Source organism: Trichosurus vulpecula, chromosome 2 (genome assembly GCF_011100635.1).
Source record: "Trichosurus vulpecula isolate mTriVul1 chromosome 2, mTriVul1.pri, whole genome shotgun sequence".
Lineage (NCBI taxonomy): Eukaryota > Metazoa > Chordata > Mammalia > Diprotodontia > Phalangeridae > Trichosurus > Trichosurus vulpecula.
In genome coordinates this window covers 57,224,318-57,249,582 of record NC_050574.1, presented here as the reverse complement: position 1 = coordinate 57,249,582, position 25,265 = coordinate 57,224,318, and the positions used below count along the sequence as shown (strand labels likewise).

Sequence of the window (25,265 nt, the reverse complement as noted above, 5' to 3'; positions counted from 1 at the left end):
ACTCTAGAATCAGGGGTATGTATATCCTGGATCCCTAGAATCCAGGGTTTATATACCCTGGACCCCTGGAATTAGGAGGGGGATGTATATCCTGCAGTCCTGGAATCAGAGGGGTATGTGTGTATCCTGGACCTCTAGAATCTACGTGTGTGTGTCTTAGGCCACTAGAATCAGGAGGGTGTGTGTATGTATCCTGGACCCCTGGAATCAAGGGTGTGTGTATTTATGTATCCAAGACCCTTAGAATCAGAGATATGTGTATATCCTGGACCCCTAAAATCAGTGGGGTATATGTATCTTGGACCCTTAGAATCAGGGGTGTGTGCATCCTGGATCCCTAGAATCAGGGGCATGTAGGTATCTTGCACCCCTAGAATCAGTGGGGTGTGTATATTCTGGACCCCTAGAATCAGGGGTTCGTGTGTGTATCCTGGACCCCCAGATTCAGAGGAGGAGTGTATCCTGGACTCCTCAGGCAGTCTGGTGAAGCCCGTGGACCTTTTCTCAGAATAACTTTAGATGCATAAATTAAACCCATAGGGTTACAAAGGAAAGGAAGACGGAGTTTTTTCCCTCTCTCAGTGTACGGGGCTCCTGAGGTCTATCCACGGACCTGGGACGGACGCTCTCCCAGGCTCCTTCCAGCCCCACACCTGTGACTCCCCCTTTCCTAGAAGGGGCGCCCCCCACCCCACCCCTCCCCTCCCGCGCGGCCAGCGGGGCAGGCTGCAATCTTTGCCCTCCTTAGTCCTTGAAGCCTATAATTAGCCTCCCCTCGCGCAGGCCGGGGCGGGGGCGGGGCCGCGGCGGCGGCGGGGCAGCCCAATGGGCCCGCGGGGCCCCGCCCCCCGGTCCGGCCCCGCCCCCTTTGCTGGGTGTCGGTGCTGAGCTGTCAGCCTCGGCCAGCGACCTGGGAGCCCGACGGAGGCGGAGGACCCCCTGGCCGGGCCCGGGTCGTATCGGCGTCCTCCCCCCGGCCCCGCGAGCCAGCATGGGGCAGGAAGAGGAGCTGCTGAGAATCGCCAAGAAGCTGGATAAAATGGTGTCCAGGAAGAGCACGGTGAGCGCTGGCTGGGTTAGGCGGGGAGACCCCCCCCCCGCCCGCCCCCAGGGCCCCGGCTCGGAGCAGGAGCGCCAGAGCCCCGGAGGGGCCCCGACGGGAGGCCGCCGGGCCGCGAGAAGAGCGGAGCCGGAGCGGGAGCGGCCGCCGCCAGGAGGAGGAGGAGGAGGAGGAGGAAGAGCAGCAGCAGCAGCGGGAGGAGAGCGGCGCCGGGCAGAGCAGAGCGGAGCAGCGCAGAGACCCTGTTTCCTCTGCCCTGCCCTGCCCTGCCATGCCCTGCGCCGCGCCGCACGCAGCCCCCGGCCCCGCCGCCCCGGGGCCCCCGGACCCCGCCCCTCCCTGCAGCCCCGGAGCGGCGCGCTGCAAACTTTCCCTGCCCCCGGGCGGGCCCCGCGCCTTCCCGGGCGCTGGGGAGGGGGCGCGGGCTTCCTTCGGAAACTTTCCCTGCCCTCGTGGCGGGCTGGGGAGGGGGGGAGGGGGCGGCCCCGGGAGCGGAGGCGCGGGAAGACGGGAGAAGGGACCGCGGGGGGAGGAGCGGGCTGGGGAGGGAGAAAGGGCGCGCGAGCTAGAATGGAAGCCCCTGGAGGGCAAGGACTTTGTTTCGCTTTTGTTCCCCAGCCCCCCAGCCTGTAGCGCAGGGCCTGGCCTATGTAGCAGGCGCTTAATAAATATTTGTTGGTTTGGATCGCATCGGGATGGGAGGAGGGGGAAGGAGAAGGGGAGGTGCGGCGGGAAGGGACTGGAGGAGTGGAGAAGGGGGGAAGGGGGCCCTCGGGCTTCTCTTCGAAACTAGACCTTGGCTCCGGCCCCGGGTGGGGCCCTGGCCGGGCTGGGGGGGGGGGGGCGGGGAGGGGGCAGAACAGGTGCTGGGCAGATATAGCTTGCGTGATCGGGGCCCCAGCCCCCGTCCTAGCTGGTGGGGAGGGGGGAGGCCCGGCCGGGCTGGGCGCGGGGCCAAGGGGCTCCAACCCGCCCGCCGGAGAGGCTGGAGCAGGCGCGGGGAAGCAGGAAGAAAGTTTCTGTCCCTGGGGGGAGGGGTGTGGAGAGAGCCAGGCTGGGGGAGGGGCTGGGGCCGAGCTAGGGGGAGGGGGTTGCCGAGGGAAAGGGGAGACTGAGATTCCTTTAGGGGAAGTGAGCCTGGCCCTTCCCCCACCTACGCCCCGCGCGTACACAGACACACACACACTCCCTTTCTTTCCCCCTCTCCCCTCCCAAATTTGGAGCCAGACAGAGCGGGAGCTGAGCCGCGGCCCAGCTGGGAGTTAATGTTTGACTTTCCATCTGCTCTTTGCCTCGGCTCACAAGGCCAAAACAAACTTGGCTGGGGCTGGAGCGAGCTGGGGGCTCCCCGAGGCCCCAGCCAGGGGCGGGGTGGGACTGAGCGCAGAGGTCCCTTGGTCCGGGGGCCCCAGCGTCCCACCCTCTGCTTTTGGGGAAGGGGGTGGATCTCACTTGGCAGCAAGCTCTGGGCAGCCTGGCCAAGGCGGGAACTCCCTCTTTGTCAATTTCTTCGGGGTCCCTAGGAGGGGCTGGGGAACGAGGGCGCCTCGGAGGGGGTGGGTATCCTGTAGCCTCGCCTCCGTCCCTCTACGTGTCAGCGCCCACTCCGGCTTCCAGCGCGGAGGGTGGGGTCTGCTCTGGCGGCTGGAAGGAGGAAGGAGGGGGAAAGTTTCCCATAGTAATAAGACCAGAGTCGTACCACGTTGCAGCTCCGGCTCCAAGTCGGCTGTTTGTGGAACAGGCGTGTGCAGACACTCACATACACACAAGTACACACCTCCCCCATCCAGCACATCCTAGCACAAGCCCGTTTTCACCCACCCGCTCCACAGCAGTCAATAAGTTAAAATCAGAGTTGGAACGTGGTCTACCATTAGGGCGGTTCTGATGGCCAAAGTCATTTCTTCTGTCTTCCCTAACTCTGCCAGACTCCTAGAAAAGTGTATCTACACTGGCTGCCTCTGCCTTCTCGTCATCCCCTGGGCTTTTCAGCTTGCAGCCTGGCTTCTCACACAACACCCTACTGAAAGTGCCCTCTCTCAGTGGAAACTCTCCCCTGACATTTATTTAAAGGCTCTCCATAGAGAGGTCCCTACTCCTTGGGAGCCATCTCAATGCCCTGGAAAGACTTGGATTTAAGAGTTGTGCCATTTATTATGGGTCACTTTCTCAAGCCTTAGTATCTATCCTCTGTAAAATGGGGAGGGGGTTATTGAACCAGTTGGTCTGTAAGGATAATACCCCTCCCCTTTATTTCACTGTACTTCCCATTCATGCCCTCTCTGCAGGCCAAAAGAAGCACTGTCTTCTCCCTCCTTCATTTCAGGCCTGGGATGCACTCCCTGGTCCCTTTTTCTTCAAAGCCCAGTGTAATCTGAAGCTTTTCCGGATATCCTCAGGTGGCAGTGCTCAGTGCTTCCTTAAATTACCTTGTATTTACTTCCCAGTAGGCCATATTTCCCGCTAGAATTGTAAGTACCCTGAGAATAGAGGCTTTTTGTACTTCTAGAATCTATTAGCGCCGTATGCATATGTAAACACACCTATATAGACACACATATACATAGTGAGGGTTTTTTGGAGGGGCATGTGTGCCCCATTGAGGCCAGTGGTTTCATCTATTTGGAGAAATCCCCGTGTGGAAACCCCACTCACTAACCCAGGCCCACAGCTCCTTTGTGATATACAGTCTGAGCTTAAAGGCTCAGTCACTCAGCCCAGCCTGTTAAGAGTTGGGCTTGAACCTAGGTCTCTCAGCCTCCACGAGGACCCCTAGCTGTTGAAATGAGTTGACTAAAACACGAAATCGAATGGAGGGAAATGAAGCAAAGTCCTGGTTAAGAAAATGCCACGTGTTCCAGGTCTGTGGGACAGAATAATAATTATTAACTGACTTGGATGTAGCACATAGCTGAACTCATTAGTCACAACAACCCTTCGAGGGTAGACAGTACAGGTATTACTGTCATTTTACAGAGGAGGAAACTGAGGCTCAGAGGTGGCATCTGAATGTGATTCTGACTCTTTAGGCAGAGTGGCCAGCTAATGAGTATGGTTTCAAATCTCTGCTTATTTCCCAGTTTTTAATTGAGGAGGCCTGGAGTTTCAGCCCTACCCTACAGTCACAGTGAGAATTAACTGGTCAAGGATTTGGTCCCCAAGGAGGTATTTTAGTATGAAAGCATCTCAGTCCACCAAACAGGGTGAGGTGCTAGTAAAATCCCAATTGGTGTCCCATGTACAATGCAGGCTTTATACAGTCTTCAGGACTCAATCGGTCTCATTCTAAACTCTTACGTTTACCTTGGCCGTGACTTCTGGGTCTGGTCCTTCCAAAGGGCTGGCCAATTCAGCAGTCACAAAATTACCCAGACTTTACTTTTCCACTCGTCAGCCCATGTCTGGCTTGTGGTCTTTTTACCGTTAGGTTGACGTTAGAGAATAAAACATTCCTGGAGCCATCCGTTTGACTTGGAGCCAGGTCTTCCTTTCCTCCTTTCAGATATCCCCTAATCCCCTATGCCACTGCCAGACATCATCTTCTTTGTTCATAAGTTTGGCTATGCCATTTTTCTAATCAAAAATCATTACTTGCTAAGTACTGCTCCATAGTAAAATTCAGATGTTGCTGCTTGGTATATCACTGACTCAGCTTACCCTAAGTATCAACCAATGGAGATCACTCTCTCTCTCTCTCTCTCTCTCTCTCTCTCTCTCTCTCTCTCTCTCTCTCTCACACACACACACACACACACACACACACACACACCCCTTGATTCATGATGAGCCTAATCCCTCTAGTGCCCTTCCCAACCATGTTCCTATTGAAATAGCCTAACTCATGCCCCTTTCTTTAGCAAGTCTGCCTTGTTCCCCTCTTTACCTTTTCCCAGTAGATTTAATTTCCCACTTTCAAAACACCTCTCGGTTGTATTCATCACATATTGTTTTGTCTCATGGGAAGCGGATAGCTTTGAAGCCAGGAAGACCTAGGTTTGAGTCTTCTAATACTGGCTAAGTGACCCTGGATGAGACATTTTACTTTGTCAGCTCTATGAGTTGTAGAGATAGTGTTAACTTGTATCAGTGGAGGGAGTTTTCTTTACCAATAATAGCACAGATTTATTCTATCTGTGCATGAATCTCCCCCCAGCTTCTGGAAGGCATAGATTATATCTCATCTAAATTTTGTATTTCTCCTAGTACCTAAAGGATCTGAATTTAGTATAGTTGCTTAATAAATTTGTTAATTCACCTGGTCACCTACACACAGAAATCCAGCTACATGTATGAAGCGAAGTAATCATGCACATGCATGTGCACAAATCACATGAGACAGATACACACTGAGAAAAGAGTTTGGTCATTATTCCAGTGAGTTAACTTGAGTGACCGAGCAAGAAGCTTCTCTCAGGCTCGGATTCTACCTCTGCAAAATGAGGGGGCTGGATTGGATGATCTCCAAGGTCCTAGAACTATCAGATTTTGAAATGGGGGAGACAGATCATTTTAGTCCAGAATTTTCATCTTATACCTGAAATTGAGGTTCCTCCCAGCTCTGACATGTTAGACCCTAAAATCGCTCTCTGTGTCCCCAGGTTAGCCCTGTCATTCTGTGTTCTAAGACCCCTCTCAGCACTGACATCCATGGTCCAAGGTTCTTTTCCACTGTGATTATTACATGTTCTAAGTTGCTTTTAAGCCCTTGTATTTAAGGATAGTTACTCTGAAAATGGAGAGAGGCCCCATGAGAGACTACTTAGAGTAAATTCCAAGGACCCCAGCAGGAATGTTTTGGTTAGCAGACCAAAAAAAAAATTAGCAAGAGAAAACCATATTTGGGGCTGGGATCTGTTGTTCAAGGTTAGCCAAGGCTATAGATGACTTCCCTTCCTGGGATGTAAGGAGGTGGGCCTGTAAGTGGCTCTGTGATAAGAGATGGATGAAATGGCTTTGATGGGGGAATCCTTGAGATAGAACCCACTGAATTTGACTTAGACCTGAAGAGGAATCCCCCCTCCACAAAGTGTTTACTTGTTTCTGTTTGCAGCCCTTCCACGAGGGAGAGGAGCTATCCTCCTTGGACAGCTCCCACGGGAAGTTTTCCTTAACTTTGAGCCTAAATCTGCCCCTTTTCCATTCCCAAGCATTGCCTCTGGTTCTATCCATTGGGGGAGAACACATCTGATCCCACTTCCACATAGCACTATAGATCTGAAGATGGAAAGGAGCCCTTAGGGACCATCTAGGACAGCCTTCTTCTTTGCCACATGAGGAGCCAGGCCCAGGGAAAGCTTGCTCAAGGTCACACAGGTCTAATCCTGAATTAGAAGCAGGATTGGGGGCAGCTAGGTGGTGCAGCGATTAGAACCCTGGAGTCAGGAGGACCTGAGTTCAAATCCAGCCTCAGACACACTAGCTGTGTGACCTTGGGCAAGTCACAAAGCCAATTGCCCTGCCTTCCCCCTTTCCCCCCTCAAAAAAAGAAGCAGGATTCATACTTGGGGCATTTGATGAGCTTTTCAAATGCTTGGAGACAGCTATCATGTTGCTGCCCCTGTACCCCTTTCTCTTTAGAGACTGTCTAATCCAACCCTTTAGCTGAGAGGAACAATGAGGTCAGATGGGAGAATACAAGATTTGGGAGTCTGGAGACAAGAGTTAGGGGTCTGACCCTTGAGAAGTCACTAGCTTTGTTAGCCCGTGAAATGTTCCACAGTTTTGAGCCTCAGCTTTCTCACCTGTAAAATTGAAATGACATTGATCCTAACCACCTCGCTAGGTTGTTGTGAAGAAATGTTATTGAAATGGAGGGTGTTATTACAGATGGGGAAACTGAGGCACACCCGCCACACACACTTACCCTACCTTTCTACTTTTACATTGCTTGTCTATCAGGGGTCATTTGAAACTCACCCAGGGTTAGGGTACACAATACTGACTCGGTGCTCTCCTTTAGGAAGGAGCCCTGGATCTCCTGAAGAAACTGAATGGCTACAAGATGTCAATCCAGTTACTGCAGGTGGGCAGTTTCTGACGGGGCTGGAGCCTGGTTTGGGAGGAGAGAGCCTGGGAGAGGGAGGGATCTTTCAAGAGAAAAAAGAATGGGGAGGGGGGGGAGGAGAGCTGTAACATAGATCACGTTTGGGGGCCCTGCATGAGAGACCCTGGGAGAGAAGCCAGGTGGGGCTAGCGTGAGGATGCCCGGCAGGAGAGAGCCTGGAGCATGGGGGTGGGAGGCAGCAGGAGAGATCCTGTGGAGGAAGACTCTGCAGAAGCTGTCCTGGGTGAGTGGGGCCCTGCAAGAGAGAGCCTGAGTAGGAGAAAAAGGGAAGGGGTGCAGGGGGAGGGAAGGTGATCTCCTTGTTAGATTCTGTTTGGTGGGCCCTAAAGGAGAGAACCTGGGGGAGGGTGCCCCATAAGTAGAGGCCTGGGTAGAGAGGCCCTATCAGAGGCATTCTAGGTAAAGTGAGCTCTTTAGGAGGGAGCTAGAGCTGGGGGAGGTCATGAGCACCCTCTCTATGTTGAGAACCTCTGTGGGTGGGATTCTAGGAACCTAGTCCCTAGGGAAATAAATTAGCATCAGAACCAGGCACTCCCAGGTCAGGCTCCCTTCCAGGGGAGGTCAGAGGCTGCATTTTTTTTTCTTTACAATGCACCCTGCCCTTCCCCAGGCTGGCCACACATTCTGCGGGGCCTGACTTTTCCTGGGAAGCCCCTTTGTTCTCAGAGCCCTCCTTCTCAGGCCAACTCTGGCCCCAAGACAGTATTTCTAAAGGGATATTGTTCTTGCTCTCCACTCTGTCCTGTAGATGACCACAGAGTTTCAAGCCTTGCACTGCTGGGGTCAGGCCTTTAGTTATTGGTCATTGTTAGGGGCTTAGGCCTTCCATCTATGCTCATCAACTAGGAAGAGTTTGTTGATCACTTAATATGTGGCAGGCCTTGTGCTCGGTGCCAGGGATAGAAAGCAAAAAAAAAAAAAATCCTGTTATTTCTCCCTGGGTAATGTAGGCTCCTGACCTCAAGAAGCTTATATTTTACTGGGAAAGAACATAAGTAGATATAAGGTAAAATTTAGGGGGATGGGAGCACTAGCAGCTGGGGAGATCTGCAGAGGTTCATGCAAGAAGTAGCCCCTGGCACCAGATTTAAAGAAAATTAGGATTCCAGTAGGCAGCATAAGGAGGGACTGCCTTCCAGGCATGGTGGGAATGGCCTGTGCAAAGGCTTGGGGATGGGTTATTAGGGTCCGACATCTCAGTTGTTGGTTAGCGTGGGGGTCAGAGCTTTAGTCAGTGTTCATGCCTGGGAGATGGGTGTTGGGCAGGTAGAACAGCTTTCCTTGTGAACGTATCTTCTCCAGCCTCCATGGCTCTCCTTCATCAAACACTGGCTCCAGCCTCACCCCATGTAGCACCCAGGATAGAGACTGGAGTCTAGTCCTGAATCTCTTTGTTCTTCCAGACCACCAGGATTGGGATTGCTGTCAATGGGGTCCGTAAGCACTGCCTGGACAAGGAGGTGGTGGCCTTGGCCAAAATTCTCATCAAGAACTGGAAACGGCTCCTGGGTGAGGGAAACCGTTCATTCACCCACCATCTCCTGGGGTTGGAATCCTCAATTACCCTGGCGGGGTGAGGGCCCTACGCTTCACACTCTTTTAAGGGGTCCTTTAGAGAGTATACTGAGACTTGGGAGCAGGGGAATCGATCTTATTTATTTATTTATTTTATTGGTCCAAAAGTTCCCTCTTTTTGCCACATACATACATACGGACACACATGGGCAGCTAGGTGGTGCCACAGTGCACATAGTGCCCAGCCTAGAGTCAGGAAGATTCATCTTCCTGAGTTCACACTTACTTGCTGTGTGACCCTGGGCAAGTCACTTAACCTTTGCTGGCCTCAGTTCCCTCATCTGTAATGTGGGGATAATATACCTCCTAGAGTTGCTGTGAGGATTAAATGAGATAATGTTTGTAAAGCGGTATATAATGCTAGCTATTAATATTATTTTATCCATCGTGCTTTGCTGCCTCTCAGAAAACAGCAAAACCCCACCTACTGCAACTCGTATTCCATATTGGTTTCCCATCCAAATACTAACCGTTGAGGTTGGCATGGCCGTGTGCTCATATACAGACACAGAGATCCATGCTTGCATTGTACGACATATCGCACGCCAAGAACTAGAATGTGTTGTTCAGTCACTTTTCAGTTGTGTCTTTTTGTGACCCTATTTGGGGTTTTCTTGGCAAAGACACCAGAGTGGTTTGCCATTTCCTTCTCCAGCTCATTTGACAGATGAGGAAACTGAGGCAAAGAGGGAGAAGTGACTTGTCCAGGGTCACACGGCTATTAAGTGTCTGAGGCTGGATTTGAACTCAGGTCTTCCTGACTGCAGGCTCAGGGATCTATCCACTGCCACCACAGCCATAATTAGCAAAGGGATAATGGGCTTTTTTGGTGCGCGCGCACACACACACACACACACACAGGACCACACGGTAACCTCTGTCTTCTACTTTGTCCAGAGGCACAGGCTACCCTTAGGCTTGAGGGGAGGAACTGCCCAGTCTTCTGCCTCAAATAAACCCATACTCAACATCATCCTCTTCTGACCTGCCCAATCCTCCTCCTCGCCAATGCCTTTTTTTTACTCGAGTGGAACCATCCCTAGTTCTGGCTCCGTGGGGTCCCTCAGGCTCCAGGACAAACTTTCCCAGGTTCCACAGAAGACACAAGGGGCAGATCATTCGTGATCTGGTTATCTACTTTGCGGGCAGCTATAACATTAACACTTCTATCACACTGTCCTCACAACGACCTCATGAGAGAGGCGATGGAAGTATATTTATCCTCATTTTGGAGATGTAGAATACTGAGGTTCCCAGAAAAGAAAACTCGAGTCTCCTTGAGATGAAATGATTTCTCAGAGGTCACAAGGGCTTCCTGCCTCTTAGGTCCAGGCTCTTTATTGTCCAATGGACGTTGGTCCAGGAGAAGATGAAGAGCAGATGGGGCTCTGTGGTGACCCACCCTTAAGTGACCTTCCCTGCCTCCCCCTGAGTCATTATTTCCAGTGCAGTTTGTGAAGCAAGGTGGAGCTTTAGAGGTCCCTCCGACTTGTGGGTCCTGGCCAAGGAAGGGCAGGGGAGGGGAGGGCCCTTCCCACTCTTAGCTTAATCTGCTCCCAGCTCTCTCTGGTCCTCCTGGCTTCCCTCCTCCTGGTAATCCCTCCTTCAGTTATTTCATTGTTTATTAGTACAAGAGAGTTTAGGGTATTGGGACAGAGAGAAAATCTCTGTGTGTCAGCGTGAATGCTTTGAAACAGCTCCAGTAACAGGTTAGGGAGGGAGGGAGGCCCGCATAAAGGACTGACAATGAAGGAATATGAAGTGCTTACAAAGCTCAGTGCTGAGGGTTAGGCCCACAAAGATGGAAGGCCAAGCAGTCCTGTCCTCAGAGCGGGAGAGAATGTGGGGGCGTGCAGACAGCTGCGGGGTTCTGTAGAGATTCACCATTTCTGCCACCCCAGGCATGTCAGCCTCAATTTCTTTATCTGTAAAATGGGAATGATATATCTTACAGGGTGAGATAAGGTGTAACGTCCTTTGCCAACTTTAAAGGGCTTTACAAATGCTAGCTGTTGTTTTTACTGGTGTGATAGGAGCAAAGAAAAAATTCAGACAAATTACCCGAAGGAAATTTGATTGTTTCTCTGTGTGTGTGTGTGTGTGTGTGTGTGTGTTTGAGGGAGGGGATCAGAATCAAGGAAGGCTTCCTGGAGGAGATAGCAGAGGAAGTAGGCCTTGAAGGATTTTAACAGATGAAGAGATGAAGATTTCAATGGGTCAAACAGATGTTAACCTTTCTTTGTGACCTCCAGTTGAGAACTGAATGTAGCATGAAGAGAGGGGTCACCCAGCAGACCCCTCCCATTAGGCTAGGGAGCCTACATGGTCCCTACCTATCCAGCCTCACCAACCCTGCCCAAGGTACCCTCTTCAGACCCAAACTTTATCCCCTGGCCAGCTGACACGCCCAGTCTTAACACAGAGGATCTGCTCCAACGTTACCAGTTGTTGACTAGCACAGTGCCTGGCACATGGTAAGCTTGTTTCCTTCCTTCCTTAGCACAGTGCCTAGCACATAGTAGGCTCTAAATAAATGTTTGTTTCCTTCCCTCCTTAGCACAGTACCTAGCACATAGTAGGCTCTAAATAAATGCTTGTTTCCTGCCTTCCTTAGCACAGTGCCTGGCCCATAGTAGGCACTTAGTAAATGCTTGTTTCCTCCTTTTCTTAGCACGGTGCCTGGCATATAGTAGGCACTTAACAAATGCTTGTTTCTTTCTTTCCTTCCTATCCCACTTTTCCTCTCCTGACTGGCGTCCACAGTTCTTACTTGGGCCAGCTTGACTTTTTCTGGCATATAATAATAATAACAGCTAGAATTTCTAGAGTACTTTAAAGTTCACTAAAGGACTTTCCACATATCTCATCTGAACCTTAAGACAACCCCAGGCTGTAGGTGCTGTTATCCCCGTTATACAGGTGAGGAGCTTGAGGCAGAATGGCCCCGGGGTCGCAAAGCTCATAAGCGTCTGAGGTTAGATTTTAACTCAGGTTTTTCTGATTCCAGTCCAGCACTCTGTCCTCTGAGCCAGTTAACTGCTTCCCTGCCAGGCATCTCCTCTGAACAACTCTCTTTTACCGTCCCTGTAACCAGGATCCATATTGTTAACCTGCCTTGTCCATTATACTCTTGCCCTGGGTTCTCTATCTTCTTTTGGAGAGCCTCAAACAGAGGCCAATGACCTCTGACATCACAGGACTGTAGATTTAGAGCCAGGAGGGGCCTCAGCGGTCACCTAGTCCAGCCCCTTCATTTTACTGACCAGGAAACTGAGTCACAGTGAATCCAACTGAGATTTTCTGAATCTCTTGCCCTTTGACTACTGCATTGGAAAAGAATAGGTGCGTTTCTAGGCTGTAAAATCAGATAAGCTCAGATGATTTTTTTAAGTGCCAAGATTGGTGTTAATTTATTTATCCCCTTCTAATTAGATGGGGCATTGAAATTCTCCCCTCCCTGTCTCCACACCCTCCAACTCTCTGGTCCTCAGGAATCTCAGATATCTCTGCTCCTCTCCAGCCCACATGAGGCCTCCAACTTCAGCCACGATAACCGCTGCTTGTGCCAGGCAGTCTCTCCACCCCGCCTCACTGCCCAGGCCAGTGTTTAGGCACGCTCATGTGGAGTCAGCCCCATTGAGCTTGGGGGCTCTAAACTCATCCAGCCATGGTGACCACTAGGGGGCACGTTCTGTCTGCCGAGCAGTCCCACCTACAGCTAGGTCTGATTTCTCCTGGCCGTCTTAGATCCCCATTCCTATTTCCCAGGTGGGGAAACTGAGGCAGTGAATTCATTCAGTGAACATTTATTGAGTGCCTCCTGCGAAGAGGGCTTTTTGAGACACCCCCGGGGATTACAACTAGGTGACAGCACAGTCTGTTTCCTTCCAGATACCCCTGAGACCCCCAAAAAGGAAAAATCGATGGAAAAAGAAAAAGAGAAGAAGAAAGAGCAAGACGCTGACCTTTCTGACTGGAAACCACTGGGGGCTTTTTCCCCACAGAGCAAAAGCCAGAGGGAAGAACCCAAGGATAGGTATGTTGCCAGGAAGGGGACGATGAAACCACTATCTGTATATCTCATTCATTTGACTGGGACCCCCCTTTTGGTCCTCATCCCCCATCACTGTTGATATTGGTCTATGGTTATCTTTCTCGACTTTCCCTGATGTGGGCATCAAGACCGTATCTGTGTCCCGTCACTGTCCATGCTGGAACCACGTGGTATGGGAAGAAACCTACTAGACTTGGCAGTAAGAGACCTGTATCTGAATTCTAGCTTTTTCTACCTTTGTTACCATCTTGTGCCTCAGTTTCCTTCACTGAAAAATCAGATAAGAACACCTACACTGCCTGATTCATTGACTTGTTACAAGTTTTTGCTATCATTACTTCTCAGAGCCCCCACTCACTTATCTACAAATCTTGCCCAGATCATACCAGCTTCAGGGAGGGTCTCCTATAGGTGGGCCGCACATGCTGCACCCCTCCTAACATTTAAGGAGGTAAGATCTTAGCGTTAGGGCCTGGACCTGTGATCTATGGATAGATAGGGAGGTCTCAGGTGAGGAACGCCCCTGCTGATACAGGTTGGCGCCTTCCCTACAACTTTATGGTATTAGATGGTTGTTTACAACAGGGCTTCTTAGATTTTTTTTCCACTCACAACCTCTTCAGCACTTCTTAAACTGTGGGTTGAGATCGCGTTTGGAAAGAGGATATGTGACTTGTCCAGGGTCCTACAGCCAGAATGTCTCAGAGACGAAACTTGAATCTAGGTCCTCTTGGCTTCCAGATTAGCTCTGTAACCACTATACACACAGCCTCTCTTAGGGATAATAAGATAATGAATTGATCATTTAACAAACAGACCAGATTTTACACAGCCATGAAGGACCCCTTTGTCATACAGGTGGATCCCCCTACATGATGTTGCCCCAATTAACTCATGCTCTAGTAACATCCTTAGGCCATTATGCATTCATTCATCCATCACCAGAGCGTGAATTCGATTCAACAAGCGTTTACCATGTGCCCTTCAGCCCTCAGATAGTTCCGTGTCATTGGGCCACAGGCTACATTGGGCACAGCCTATATTGTATCATATTTGAGCCTCTCTCTCACTTTCCTTTGGGGTCTTCTCCCGAGGGAGACCACAGAGGTCATTTCATCCAGTCCCCGCATTTGACAACTGAGGCCCAGAAAGGTTCATTCAGGTAGTAAGTGACAAAGGTGGAATTTGAACCCAGGGCCTGGTGCTGGTATCATCCTGAACTATTCCATTCTTTCAGGAGATACCCTGGAGACTCCAGAGGTAGAACCCACCCTCTTCATTTACATATGAGGAAAATGAAGCCAAAAGGGGATGGAATCTGCACAAGGTCCCATGAGTCATAAGCATCCCAGGCAGGACTCAAACCCAGGTCCTCTTACCCTGGAGCCAGTGACCTTCCCACACTGTCTGGCGCTGCCATCATCCTATAAAGCGCCTCACCCCAAATTGTTCAATTCTTCCAGGAGAGACTCTTCCGAGTCCGGATCTTCCTCCACCGTCTCCTCCCCATCTTTCTCTTCCTCCTCCTCATCTCCTCAGAAGAGGCTGGTGGAAAGGTATGTACCTTTGTCCCAGGGTCTGACTTCATTGTCAGCTCTTCCCTCTTTACCGGGTTTGTGATGGAGGCATCTGGAGCGGGGTCTCACGTTGGAGAACCCATGTCTCTGGATCTGCCCAGTTACGGGTGGGTGGGGTCAGACCCAGACAGACCTGAGCCCTGGAAGCCACCTCTGGCAACTTCCCTGCTGCCATCTTGGACCCCGGGGACCCTCCGCCTGCTCCAGCTAGGTAAATACTGGCTGTTACTGTATTGTATTTCAGTTGTTTTTCAGTCTCTTCACGACCTAATTTGGGGTTTTCTTGGCAAAGATATTGGAGTGGTCTGCTATTTCCTTCTCCAGTGGATTAAGGCAAACAGAAGATTAAGTGACTTGCCCAGGGTCACACAGCTAGTAAGTGTCTGAGGCTGCATTTGAACTCGGGTCTTCCTGACTGCAGGCCTGGTGCTCTATCCACTGCACCACCCGGCTGCCCAGTGATGTGTTCCCTCTTCTACTTTGGGGAACATGTGTCCCCTGATTGCCTTTGCTTTATATCCCCAGTGCTTAGCACAGTGCCTGGCACATAGCAGGCACTTAAAATTTCAAGAAGCTTCAGTAGTTTCTTGTAGCTTCTAGGATCCAATACCAGCTCATCTGTTTGGCATTTAAAACCTTTTACAATCCAGCTCCAGCCATCATTCCAGCCTGATTATAAGTTACTCCCCCTCATAAACTCAGTGCCGGACAGGCCTTTTTTTCTGTTCCCTGTAGAGTACCTTTCATTTTCCATCTTCAGCCCTGTGAACAAGGCTGTCCATTCTCCCTGCAATGCTCTCCTTCTGCTTGGAATCTCCAGCTCCTTCCAGGAGTCAGCTCAAGGACGCCTCCTACAGGAGGGCTTTCCTGATTCCCTCAGGTGTTTGTTCTTCAACCCTACCTCAACCCTCTGTTATTTTGTATTTATTTTCTGTGTAGTACATTTACTTGTCTGTAAATATATTGTATTTCCCCTTTGTAAAATTCCCTGTAGAATCCGTGAGGGCAGCAAGTTTCTTTCTTTCTTTCTGTCTGTCCCTCCCTTCTTCCTTCCTCTCTTTCTCTCTCCTTCCTTCTTCTTTCCTTCCTTCCTTTCTCTCTATCTCCATTTCTCTCTCCCTTTCTTTCTTTCTCCTTCCCTCTCTTCCTTCTTTCCTTCCTTCCCTCCTCCCTTTCTTTCACTTCTTTCTCTTCCTTCCTTTCTTCCTCTGTTTCTCTCTCCTTTTCTCTCTCCTTCCCTCTCTTCCTTTCCTTCCTTCCTTCTTTTCCCTCTCTCCCTTTCTCTCTCCTTCCCTGTTTTCCTTCTTCCTTCCTTTCTCTCTATATCTATTTCTCTCTCTCTTTCTTTCTTTCCCTCCTTTCTCTCCCTTCCTTCCTTTTTTCCTCTTCCAGCCTGGAGCACAGTGCCTGGACCTTAATAAGTGCCTGACAAATTGAATCCAACTCTCTTTGGCTCTCTGGCCCTTCTTTATAAAATAAGGATTGACTAATGTCCTCCATGGTCCCTTCCAGCTCCAAGCCCATAGAGATGCCTTTATTCCCTCAGGGTGTCCCTTGGCATCGCCTCTTTCTGCTCCGTCCTTCTCTCCTGGACTTGGGTTTTGCCTCATGGGAGAGCCCAGTCTGCAGTGGTCAGGGCCCCATGCGTGCTCCTCTGGCTTCAGGTGGTCTGCCCTCTCTTGGTAGCTCTAGGCAAGCTTTGGAGCCCATCAGAGGATGAGTAGCTTCTTTACCTCTAGTCTCAATCCACTCCAATCTATCCTCTACAGCAGAGGTGCCAAACTCATTGCTGGCATTTGGCCCACAATACTCCCAAGTGCAGCCCAATCTAGATTAAAATGTAATTAGGAAATATTTAACAAAATAGATTAAAATACTATAAAACATGGAAAATGTCAATATGTGATTTTCTAAGTCAGTGTGTGGACAGCTAGGTTGTGCAGTGGATAGAGTGCCAGGCCTCAGGTCAAGAAGACCTGAGTTCCAATCTAGCCTCAGGCACTTACTACCTGTGTGACTCTAAGTAAGTCACTTTACCCTGTTTGCCTCAATTTCCTCATCTGAAAAATGAGCTGGAGAAGGAAATGGCAAACCACTCCAGTATCTTTGCCAAGAAAACTCCAAATGGCGTCGTGAAGAAATGGACATGACTGAATAGCAACAACAAATCAATATGTGATCGGCAGTATGTTTCCATAAAAGTTTGATTCCACCACTTTACACTGGTGCCAATATGATTTTCCTAAAGTCTAAGTGCCAGGGCGGAGCCAAGAAGGTGGAGAAAAGGCAGCAGCTCACCTGAACTCTCCTCAAAACCCCTCCAAACACCTTTAAATAATGTCATAAAACAAGTCCTGGAGCAGCAGAACCCATAAAAGGATGGGGTGAAATAATTTTCCAGCCAAAGACAACTCATAAGGTCAGCAGGAAAAGTCTGTTTACCTGAATGAAAGGGGAGCACAGTCCAGCACAGGCTGCGCCAGCACAGCCCTGGCCCCAGCAAACCAGGAGCAGGCCTTGGGAGCCACTGAATCAGCAGGACAAGCAGCAGCAGCTACTTCTGGAGCTCTCAGCCCACAGATGCTAAGGGGGTTGAACAACTGGTCAGAGGGAGATTATAGGAGTCTTTTTGCTAGCACTGAGGCAAGAGTCTGTTGTTTTGCCCATCCTCAGATCTGAGCTGCAGTCCTGGGTGGCAGTCCCAGTGCAAGGAGGAGCATTAGCATGGCAGAGTTTGAGGCCACAGTGGAGGGGGGACCCTCTTCACTGTTCCAGGCAGAGGAGAGTACTTATGGTTTCTCACAGACCAGAGCACAGGCCAGGAGAGGAGTAAACACCTCTCCTTAGATCATACCACTTTGGAAGAACTGAAAACTTACAAGTCCCTAAAAGTATCTCTGGAAACAGCTGCACAAAACCCCTGAAGCATGGGACAATGTGCCCTCCACCCTGGAAGCAGAGCTCTACATTAACAAAGAGTTAAAAGTCAAGAAATAAGCTGGGAAAATGAGCAAACAATAGAAAAAAATTCTCACCATAAAAAGTTACTATGGTGACAAGGAAGATCAAAACACACACTCAGAAGTCAAAGCTCCTACATCCAAATCCTCCAAGAAAAATTTGAATTGGTCTTTGGCCATAGAAGAGCTCAAAAAGGATTTTGAAAATAAAGTAAGAGAGATAGAGGAAAAATTGGAAAGAGAAATGAGAGTGATGCAAGAAAATCATAAAAAATGAGTCAACAGCTTGGTAAAGGAGACACAAAAAATACTGAAGAAAATAATACCTCAAAAACCAGACTAGGCCAAATGGTAAAAGTGGTCCAAAAAGCCAATGAGGAGAAGAATGCCTTAAAAAACTGAATTGGCCAAATGAAAAGAGAGGCACAATAATTCCTTAAAAATTAGAATGGAGCAAATGAAAGCTAATGATTTTATGAGAAATCAAAGAACAATAAAACAAAACTGAAAGAATGAAAAAATAGAAGACAATGTAAAATGTCTCATTGGAAAAACAACTGACCTGGAAAATAGATCCAAGATAGATAATCTAAAAATTATTGGACTTCCTGAAAGCCACAATCAAAAAAAGAGCCCAGACGTCATCTTTCAAGAAATTATCAAGAAAAACTGCCCTGATATTCTAGAACCAAAGGGTAAAGTGGAAATTGAAAGAATCCACCTATCATCTCCTGGAAGAGATCTCAAAATGAAAACTCCCAGGAATATTATAGCCACATTCCAGAGCTCCTAGGTCAAGGAGAAAATATTTCAAGCATTCAGAAAGAAACAATTCAAGTATTATGGAACAACAGTCAGGAAAACACAAGATTTAGTAGCTTTTACGTGAAAGGATCAGAGTGCTGGAATATGATATTCTGGAGGGAAAAGGAACTAGAAGTACAATCAGGAATCACCTACCCAGCAAAACTGAGTAAAATCCTTCAGAGGGAAAAGTGGACATTCAATGAAATAGAGGACTTTCAAGTATTCTTTTTATTAGTATTCTTTTTTGTTTTGTTTTTGGAGGGGGGAAGGCAGGGCAATTGGGGTTAAGTGACTTGCCCAAGGTCACACAGCTAGTAAGTGTGTCAAGTGTCTGAGGCTGGATTTGAACTCAGGTCCTCCTGACTCCTGCTCTATTCACTGCACCACCTAGCTGCCCCACTTTCAAGTAATCTTGATAAAAAGACCAGAGCTGAATAGAACATTTGACTAGTCTAGAGAAGCATAAAAAGATAAACAAGAAAGAGAAATCATGAGGGACTTAATAAGTTTAAACTGTTTGCATTCCTATTGGGAAGATGATATTTGTAACTCATAAGACCTTTCTCATTATTGGGGCAGTTAGAAGGAATATATATAGACAGAAGTTGAATATGATAGGATGATATCTAAAAAAAATACAATTAAGGGGTGAGAGAAGAATGTACTGGGAGAAAGAGAAAGGGAGAGGTAGAATGGGGTAAGTTATCTCACATAAAAGAGACAAGAAAAAGCTTTTACTGTGGAGGAGAAGAGGGGAGAGGTAAGGGGGAGTGAGTGAACCTTATTCTCATCAGAATTCTCTCAAAGAGGGAATAACATACACACTCAGTTGGGTATAGAAATCTATATTACACTACAGGAAGGTAGGAGGGGAAAGGGAACAAAGAAGGGAGGGGGTGATAGAAGGGAGGGCAGATTGGGGAGGGGATGGTCAGAAGCCAAACCCTTTTGAGGAGGGACAAGGTGGAAGGAAAGAGAAAATAGAATAAACATGGGTTGGGGGAGATAGCATGGAAGGAAACACAGTTAACAGCAGTAAAATTTTAAGCAAGTTTCTCTGATAAAAGCCTCTTTTCTGAAACATTGAGAACTATGTCAGATTTATAAAAATAAGAGCCATTCCCCCAATCGATATATGATCCGTTTTCAGGTGAAGTAATCAAAGCTATCTATAGCCATATGAAAAAAATTCTCTAACTCACTATTGATTGGAGAAATGCAAATTAAAACAATTCTGAGGTACTACCTCATACCTATTAGCTTGGCTAATAGGACAGAAAAGGAAAATTACAAATATTTGAAGGGAATGTGGGTAAAATGAGACATTAATGCATTGTTGATGGCATTGTGAACTGATTCAACCATTCTGTAGAGCTATTTGGAACAATGCCCAAAGGGCTATAAAACCATGCATACATAACCTTTGACCTAGCAACACTACTTCTACTAGATCTGTATCCCAAAAGAGATAAAAAACAAAAAAGAAAAGGACTCATACCTAGAAAAATATTTATAGCAGCTGTTTTCTGGTGGCAAAGAATTGGAAGTTGAGGGGATGGCCATTGACTGGGGAATGGCTGAACAAATTGTGGTATGTAATTGTGATGGAATACTATTGTGCTAAAGGAAATGATGAGCAGGATGCTCTCAGAAAAACCTAGAAAGAGTTGCATGAACTGATGCAAAGTGAAATGTGGTGTGTACAAAGTAAAAACAATATTGTGTGATGATCAGCTGTGAGTGACTTAGCTATTCTCAGCAGTAAGATGATCCAAGACAACCCTGAAGGACTTACGATGAAAAATGCTATCCACCTCCAGAGAAAGAACCAAAGACATCTGAATACAGATTGGAGCATACTTTTTTTTTACTTTATTTTGCTGGAGGGTTTTTTTTTTGGTCTGTGTTTACTTTCACAACATGACTAATATGGAAATGTTTTGCATGACTACACATGTATAATCTAAATTGAATTGCTTGCTCTCTCAATGAGGCAGAGTGTGGAGGGAGGAGGGGAGAGAATTTGGAACTCAAAGTTTTTAAAACGAATGTTAAAAATGGTTTTTACATATAACTAGGGGAAAATAAAATACCAAATAAGTTTAAAAATTAAATTAAATTAAAAAGTCTAAGTCCCCTTCCCCCACTCAACAAACTCCTATGGCTCCCTATTGCCTCCAGAATTAAATATAAATTCTTTATCTGGCATTCGAAGCTCTTTGCTTCTTGGTCCCTTCCTGCCTTTGCAAGCTTCTTACATGTTTCTCCCCTTCATATATTCTATCATTGCTATGCTGGCTCACCGTACACGCTATCCGCCTCACCACCTGCATTTGCGCCAGCCATTCCCACTGCTTGGAGTGCCCTCCTTATTTTCCACCTCCTGGAGTCCCGGGCCTCCTTCAGCCCTCCACTCAAGTGCCACCTTCTCATAGATCCCCCCAGCTGCCGATGGCTTCCTCTCTAAGTTTTACCCCTCTGCTGTAGAGGATAGATCAGAGTGGGCAAAGACACCAGCAAAAGCCCCAGGTCAAAAGCCACCCATCCTCTGATGGGCTCAAAACTCTGCCTAGAGCCACCGAGAGAGGGCAGGCCGCCTAAAGCTAGAGGAGCATGCATGGGGCCCTGACCACTGCGGACCAGGCTCTCCCATGTGGCAAAACCCAAGTCCAAGAGAGAGGATGGAACAGAAAGAGGCAATGCCAAGGGACACCCTGAAGAAATTAAGGCATCTCTGTGGACTTGGAGCTGGAAGAGACTGCAGAGGACAGTAGTCCATACTATGGAGGTGTCTTGTATGTACCTAATGTTGTCTCCCCCATTAGACTGAGAGTTCTAGGGACTGCCTTTTGCCTTCCTTTGTATCCCCAGTGCCTGGCACGTAGTAGGTGCTTAATAAATGTTTGTTGACTGACTGTCTGACAGGTGTTACTGTTTAGTAGAACCTGAGAATTCCCTTCTTACTCAGGTGTCTGGGCTCATTGTCCCCAGCTGTGACTGGTGGTGAGTGACTCGGCCAGAGAGAGCACCCCTGAGGGGGGCTCTGCTGTTCTGATTTCTTAACTTCATGATTCCCTTTCATATTTTGGCTTTGCCCCTCCCCCTCTCCACCTTGTGTGTGAGAAGGAACTCACCAGGCTGGCCTGAATTCTCTCCAGAGAGCCTGCTAGCCAACGGTGTGTTATTTTGTTGTTTAGAATAGAGGTTTTGTTTTCGACCGTGGAGTGGTCTGTCAGGAGCCTGTAGAGGGAGGTTGTGTGGGGCAGTGGTGAAAGCTGTGGACTTGGAATTAGAGGACATGCGTTTGAATCCTAGCTCTGCTGGATGATAATGCTAATAAAGATGAGGGTGGGGGCAGTGTCAGAGGACAGAAAGGGACACACTTGAGAGATGTGCAAAGGTGGTACTGCCAGGCCTTGGCCACGGCCTGGAAATAGGGGTGGGGAGAGGGAGGAGTCCAGGAGGACTCCTGGGGTGGGAGCCTGGGGGAATGGGGGGATGCTGGTGCCCCCTCCAGTAATAGGGAAGGTGGGAGCCGGGAAGGGTTTGGGGGAAAGATAATGGGTTGTGTATTGGACATGGTGAGTTTAAGATGTCTATTGGACATCCAGTTTGAGATGTCGGAAAGGCAGTTGGAGGTGGGAGACTGGAGGTCAGCAGAGAGATGAGGACTGGACAGGTGGATGTGAGAATCAATCTAGAGATGGTAACTGAAGGAGAGTTTTGTTGGGCAGCTAATTACTTTGATATATGAGCCAGAAGATAGGAGGAGGAGGAGGAGGCCCAGACTGGGGGTGGGGAGTAAGTAACCCTAAATTCTCGTTCTAATTTGGAACTTCCTCATTCTTTGAGTGGCGGCTAGGTGGCAAAGCGTATTGGGTGCCAAGAAGTCAGAAAGACCTGAGTTCAAATCCAGCCTCAGATACTTACTAGCCTTGTGACCCTGGGCAAGTCACTTCACCCTGTCTGCCTCAGTTTCCTCATCTGTCAAATGAGCTAGAGAAGGAAATGGCAAACCACTCCAGTGTCTCTGCCGAGAAAACCTTAAATGGGGTCACAAGGAATCTGACATGACTGAACACCACTCTTTGACCTTGGGCAAGTCTCTGGCCTTCTCTTGGTCTTTATCTGTCCCTTGCTTTTAAGCTCTAGCTTGGACCAGGTGACTGCTAAGATCTCTTCCAACTCTGAGGCAAGTCTATAATGGTATAATTCTGGATACTTTCAAATCAATCCAGCATCAAGGATTTATTAAGTACCTACTGTGCGCCATATATGATGTTGGTCACTGCAGATATAAAGGAAAAAGTGAGATAGTCTTTGAAGTTCTGGGGTTCTCAGATAGAAAGATGGGTGGCATTTGGTGTCAGAGGAGCCCTGGGTTCAAGTTCTGACTCTGCTATGTGCTGTGTGACATTGGGTAATTCACTTACCCTCTCTGATCCTCAGCGTCTTCATCTCTAAAATGAGGTGAACAACGTCCCCTTGTTACCTCCCTCGAGGGGCTCAGATGAGCTGTTTGGAAGGGTCTTCATAAACCCCAAAGCTCTAGAGATATGTGAATTCTTGTCTTTATTTATCCTGATTGTCTTGGGCCCTGGAAGGGGGAGAAGATGCTTGGAAAAGCTGAGATGAGACTGGCATCTCCAGAGATTTCTGTCCTCACTCACGCTCTGCCCTCTCTCCTGCAGCCAGCCCTTTTCTAGGCTCTGCTCTGGGGGGAACCAGAATTTAAACCCCACATTTACAGGGCCTCAAGTAGGAAAATGAAGAAGGAGCTAGGGGTCTCAGTGGATAGAGCGACATTACATGGAGTCAGGAAGACCCAAGTTCAAATCCAGCCTGACACTTCCTAGCTGTGTGATCCTGGGGAAGTTACTAAACCTCTGTCTTCCTCACTTTCCCCAACTGTAAAATAGAAGTAATAAATAATAAATAGTACCTACCTCCCAGGGTTGTGGAGATCAAATGAGATGGCACAGCGGCTGGCACATAGTAGGTCCTTAAGAAACACTTGCTCTCCGAGTATAACTGTAATTATTAACTTACTGAATTATCTTTTACCTTACTATCAATGTGTTTGTGTGTTAGCTTTTCATTTGTGTATAGAAAATAAATACCTGTCCCATATCTGAAAAATAATGCTCGCTCCCCTCCTTTGAGGCTTAAGAAAAACCAGGCAGCCATGGTCCTGGTTGCCAAAGAAGGTGGTACTAGGGAGAATCCAGGGTTCAATTGGCTGGAGCTGCCATGGGTTGTTTAGGTCAGGCCAGGGGCCTTAGGCATCATCAAATCAGACCCCTTTATTTTACAGATGAAAAGATGGAGTCCCAGACACCTGCCAAGGGTCCCACGGTGGTGGTAGAGCAGGACTAGATGAAATTAAGGGGGTCAGCAAAGCAGAGTTGGCATGCCTTCAAACAGGCAGGGTCGAGTCTAGCACCAACAAAGACTCTTAAAAAGCCAATTATAGCATAAGCCTCAGTTTGATTCATTTCAATTCAATTCAGATCAATCTGACAGGCATTTATTAAGTATCTACTGTATCCAAGACCCGAGTGGCAGAACTCTGCCTGTTGGATAAAGAGCTGTCCTTACTCAAAGTTATAGCAAGACCTGGGTTCAAGTGCCCCTTCCAAGAATAGATTTGTTATGTGACCCTGGGGAAGTCACCTAACCTCTTAGAGAGCCAGCAACCCTCTCAGACTGTAAGTTGTCAAACAGATGCCCCTCTGTATCAGGAAAGGGAGTTTCCCAGCTGGGAGTTCTTTGCACCAATGAAAACAGAGGCCTGGTTAAAAAAAATGCTCAAGGTATTTATTGGGGTTAAGGAATATTCTGTTGGAGAAATACAACCTGAACATGCGTGAGTACTAGGTGATGTGAGAAGGAGAAAAGGACTAACCAGGGGTGAGGATCAGGGAAGGCTTCACGGAGAGAGGAGGCTCTGAAGGGAGATAGGGATTCTGAGCAGGTGGACATGAGCTCCGAGCTCCCCAGGCAGCCCTGCTTTTGAGGTGGCCATTCCAGGTCTTAAAGTCAAGTCAAGAAGCATGGTTGTTACTCAGTTGTGTCCAACTCTCCGTGACCCCATCTGGGGTTTTCTCGGTATTGGCGTGGTTTGCCATTTCCTTCTCCAGCTCCCTTTTACAGATGAGCTGGATTTGAACTCAGATCTTCCTGCCTCCAGGCCCAGCATTCTATCCCCTGCAACACCTAGCTACAGATCTCATCTTGCTAACGTGAAGGAGAGCAAGGGAGTGACGAGAGGAGATTTCATCAAAACAGGGAGCCATGGTGTTCCAAGGAGGCTTCCCCGCTGTCTACGCTCCCTTGTATCTTTATGTCCCAGAGGAAGTCTCACGCTCCAGCCTGTGCTGAGGCGTCAAGCACAGAAAACTGAAGGCCGGGCCCATGGATGATGCTTGTGTTCTAGGCTCACTGCTCCTTGGTTACACTTTCTGAGTCTTTTCTCATTCTCTCAGATCAGCCTATGGTGCTGGGCATTGATTGATAAGCTGGACAGTGTCGGGGGTGGGGGAGACAGTCAGGACGGTGAAAGGGTCTTGGGTTCATGAATAAATGAATGAAAAAATACTTGACTAAGGGATCACTATGCACTAAAGTGGCTATACAAAATTTAAATGAGTCCCTGCCTCCAAGGGACCTGTGTTCTAATAGGAGACAACAGCCCACATAGGGGAGTGATGACCTGGGAGGACTTCTCTTTTGGAAAACTACAAGGATGCCTTGTGGGTCCCTAGGGCAGTGAGTAATGGACACACCCAAGCCCGTAGAATGAGGGAGTTGACTTGATCATTCAGAGAGAGCGGGGTGATGGTGAGCAGAGAGGGAGAGGGTGGATGCTAAGAAGAGGGGAGCAGCACGGCTTGGAGCCCCCCACTTATGGGGCAGCTGGGGGGTGCATTGGATAGAACACGGGCCCTCAAATAAGGAAGACCTGAGTTCAAATGTGGCTTCAGATACTTATAAGCTGTGTGACCTTAGTCAAGTCTCTTAACCTTTTTGCTTCAGTTTCCTCACCTGTAAAAAGCGCTACCTCCCAGAGTTGTAAGGATAAAGTGAGGTCGTAATTGTAAAGCACTTAACGCAATGCCTGGCGCATAGTAGGCTCTATATAAATGTTAGCCATTAGATGAGCCCTATG

The 25,265-nt window shown here is 48.4% G+C and overlaps 1 protein-coding gene across 3 annotated transcripts in view; it reads left to right on the top strand.

Moving 5' to 3' along the window:
* The first annotated feature begins 884 nt into the window (after positions 1–884).
* Positions 885–25,265, top strand: part of TCEA3 (transcription elongation factor A3) — a 36,707-nt gene continuing 12,326 nt past the window's right edge. The window contains exons 1-5 of one of the 3 annotated variants that reach the window (XR_005009547.1): positions 885–1,060; positions 7,020–7,082; positions 8,528–8,633; positions 12,591–12,735; positions 14,217–14,309. Coding sequence is in view for 2 of the 3 variants with exons in the window: in XM_036743409.1 (XP_036599304.1) it covers positions 992–1,060; positions 7,020–7,082; positions 8,528–8,633; positions 12,591–12,735; positions 14,217–14,309 (476 nt within the window). In the remaining variant the exon portion in view is untranslated. Of the gene's footprint in view, positions 1,061–7,019; positions 7,083–8,527; positions 8,698–12,590; positions 12,736–14,216; positions 14,310–25,265 lie in introns of all 3 variants that reach the window. The other 2 variants (XM_036743409.1, XM_036743410.1) reach the window with 2 other exon arrangements.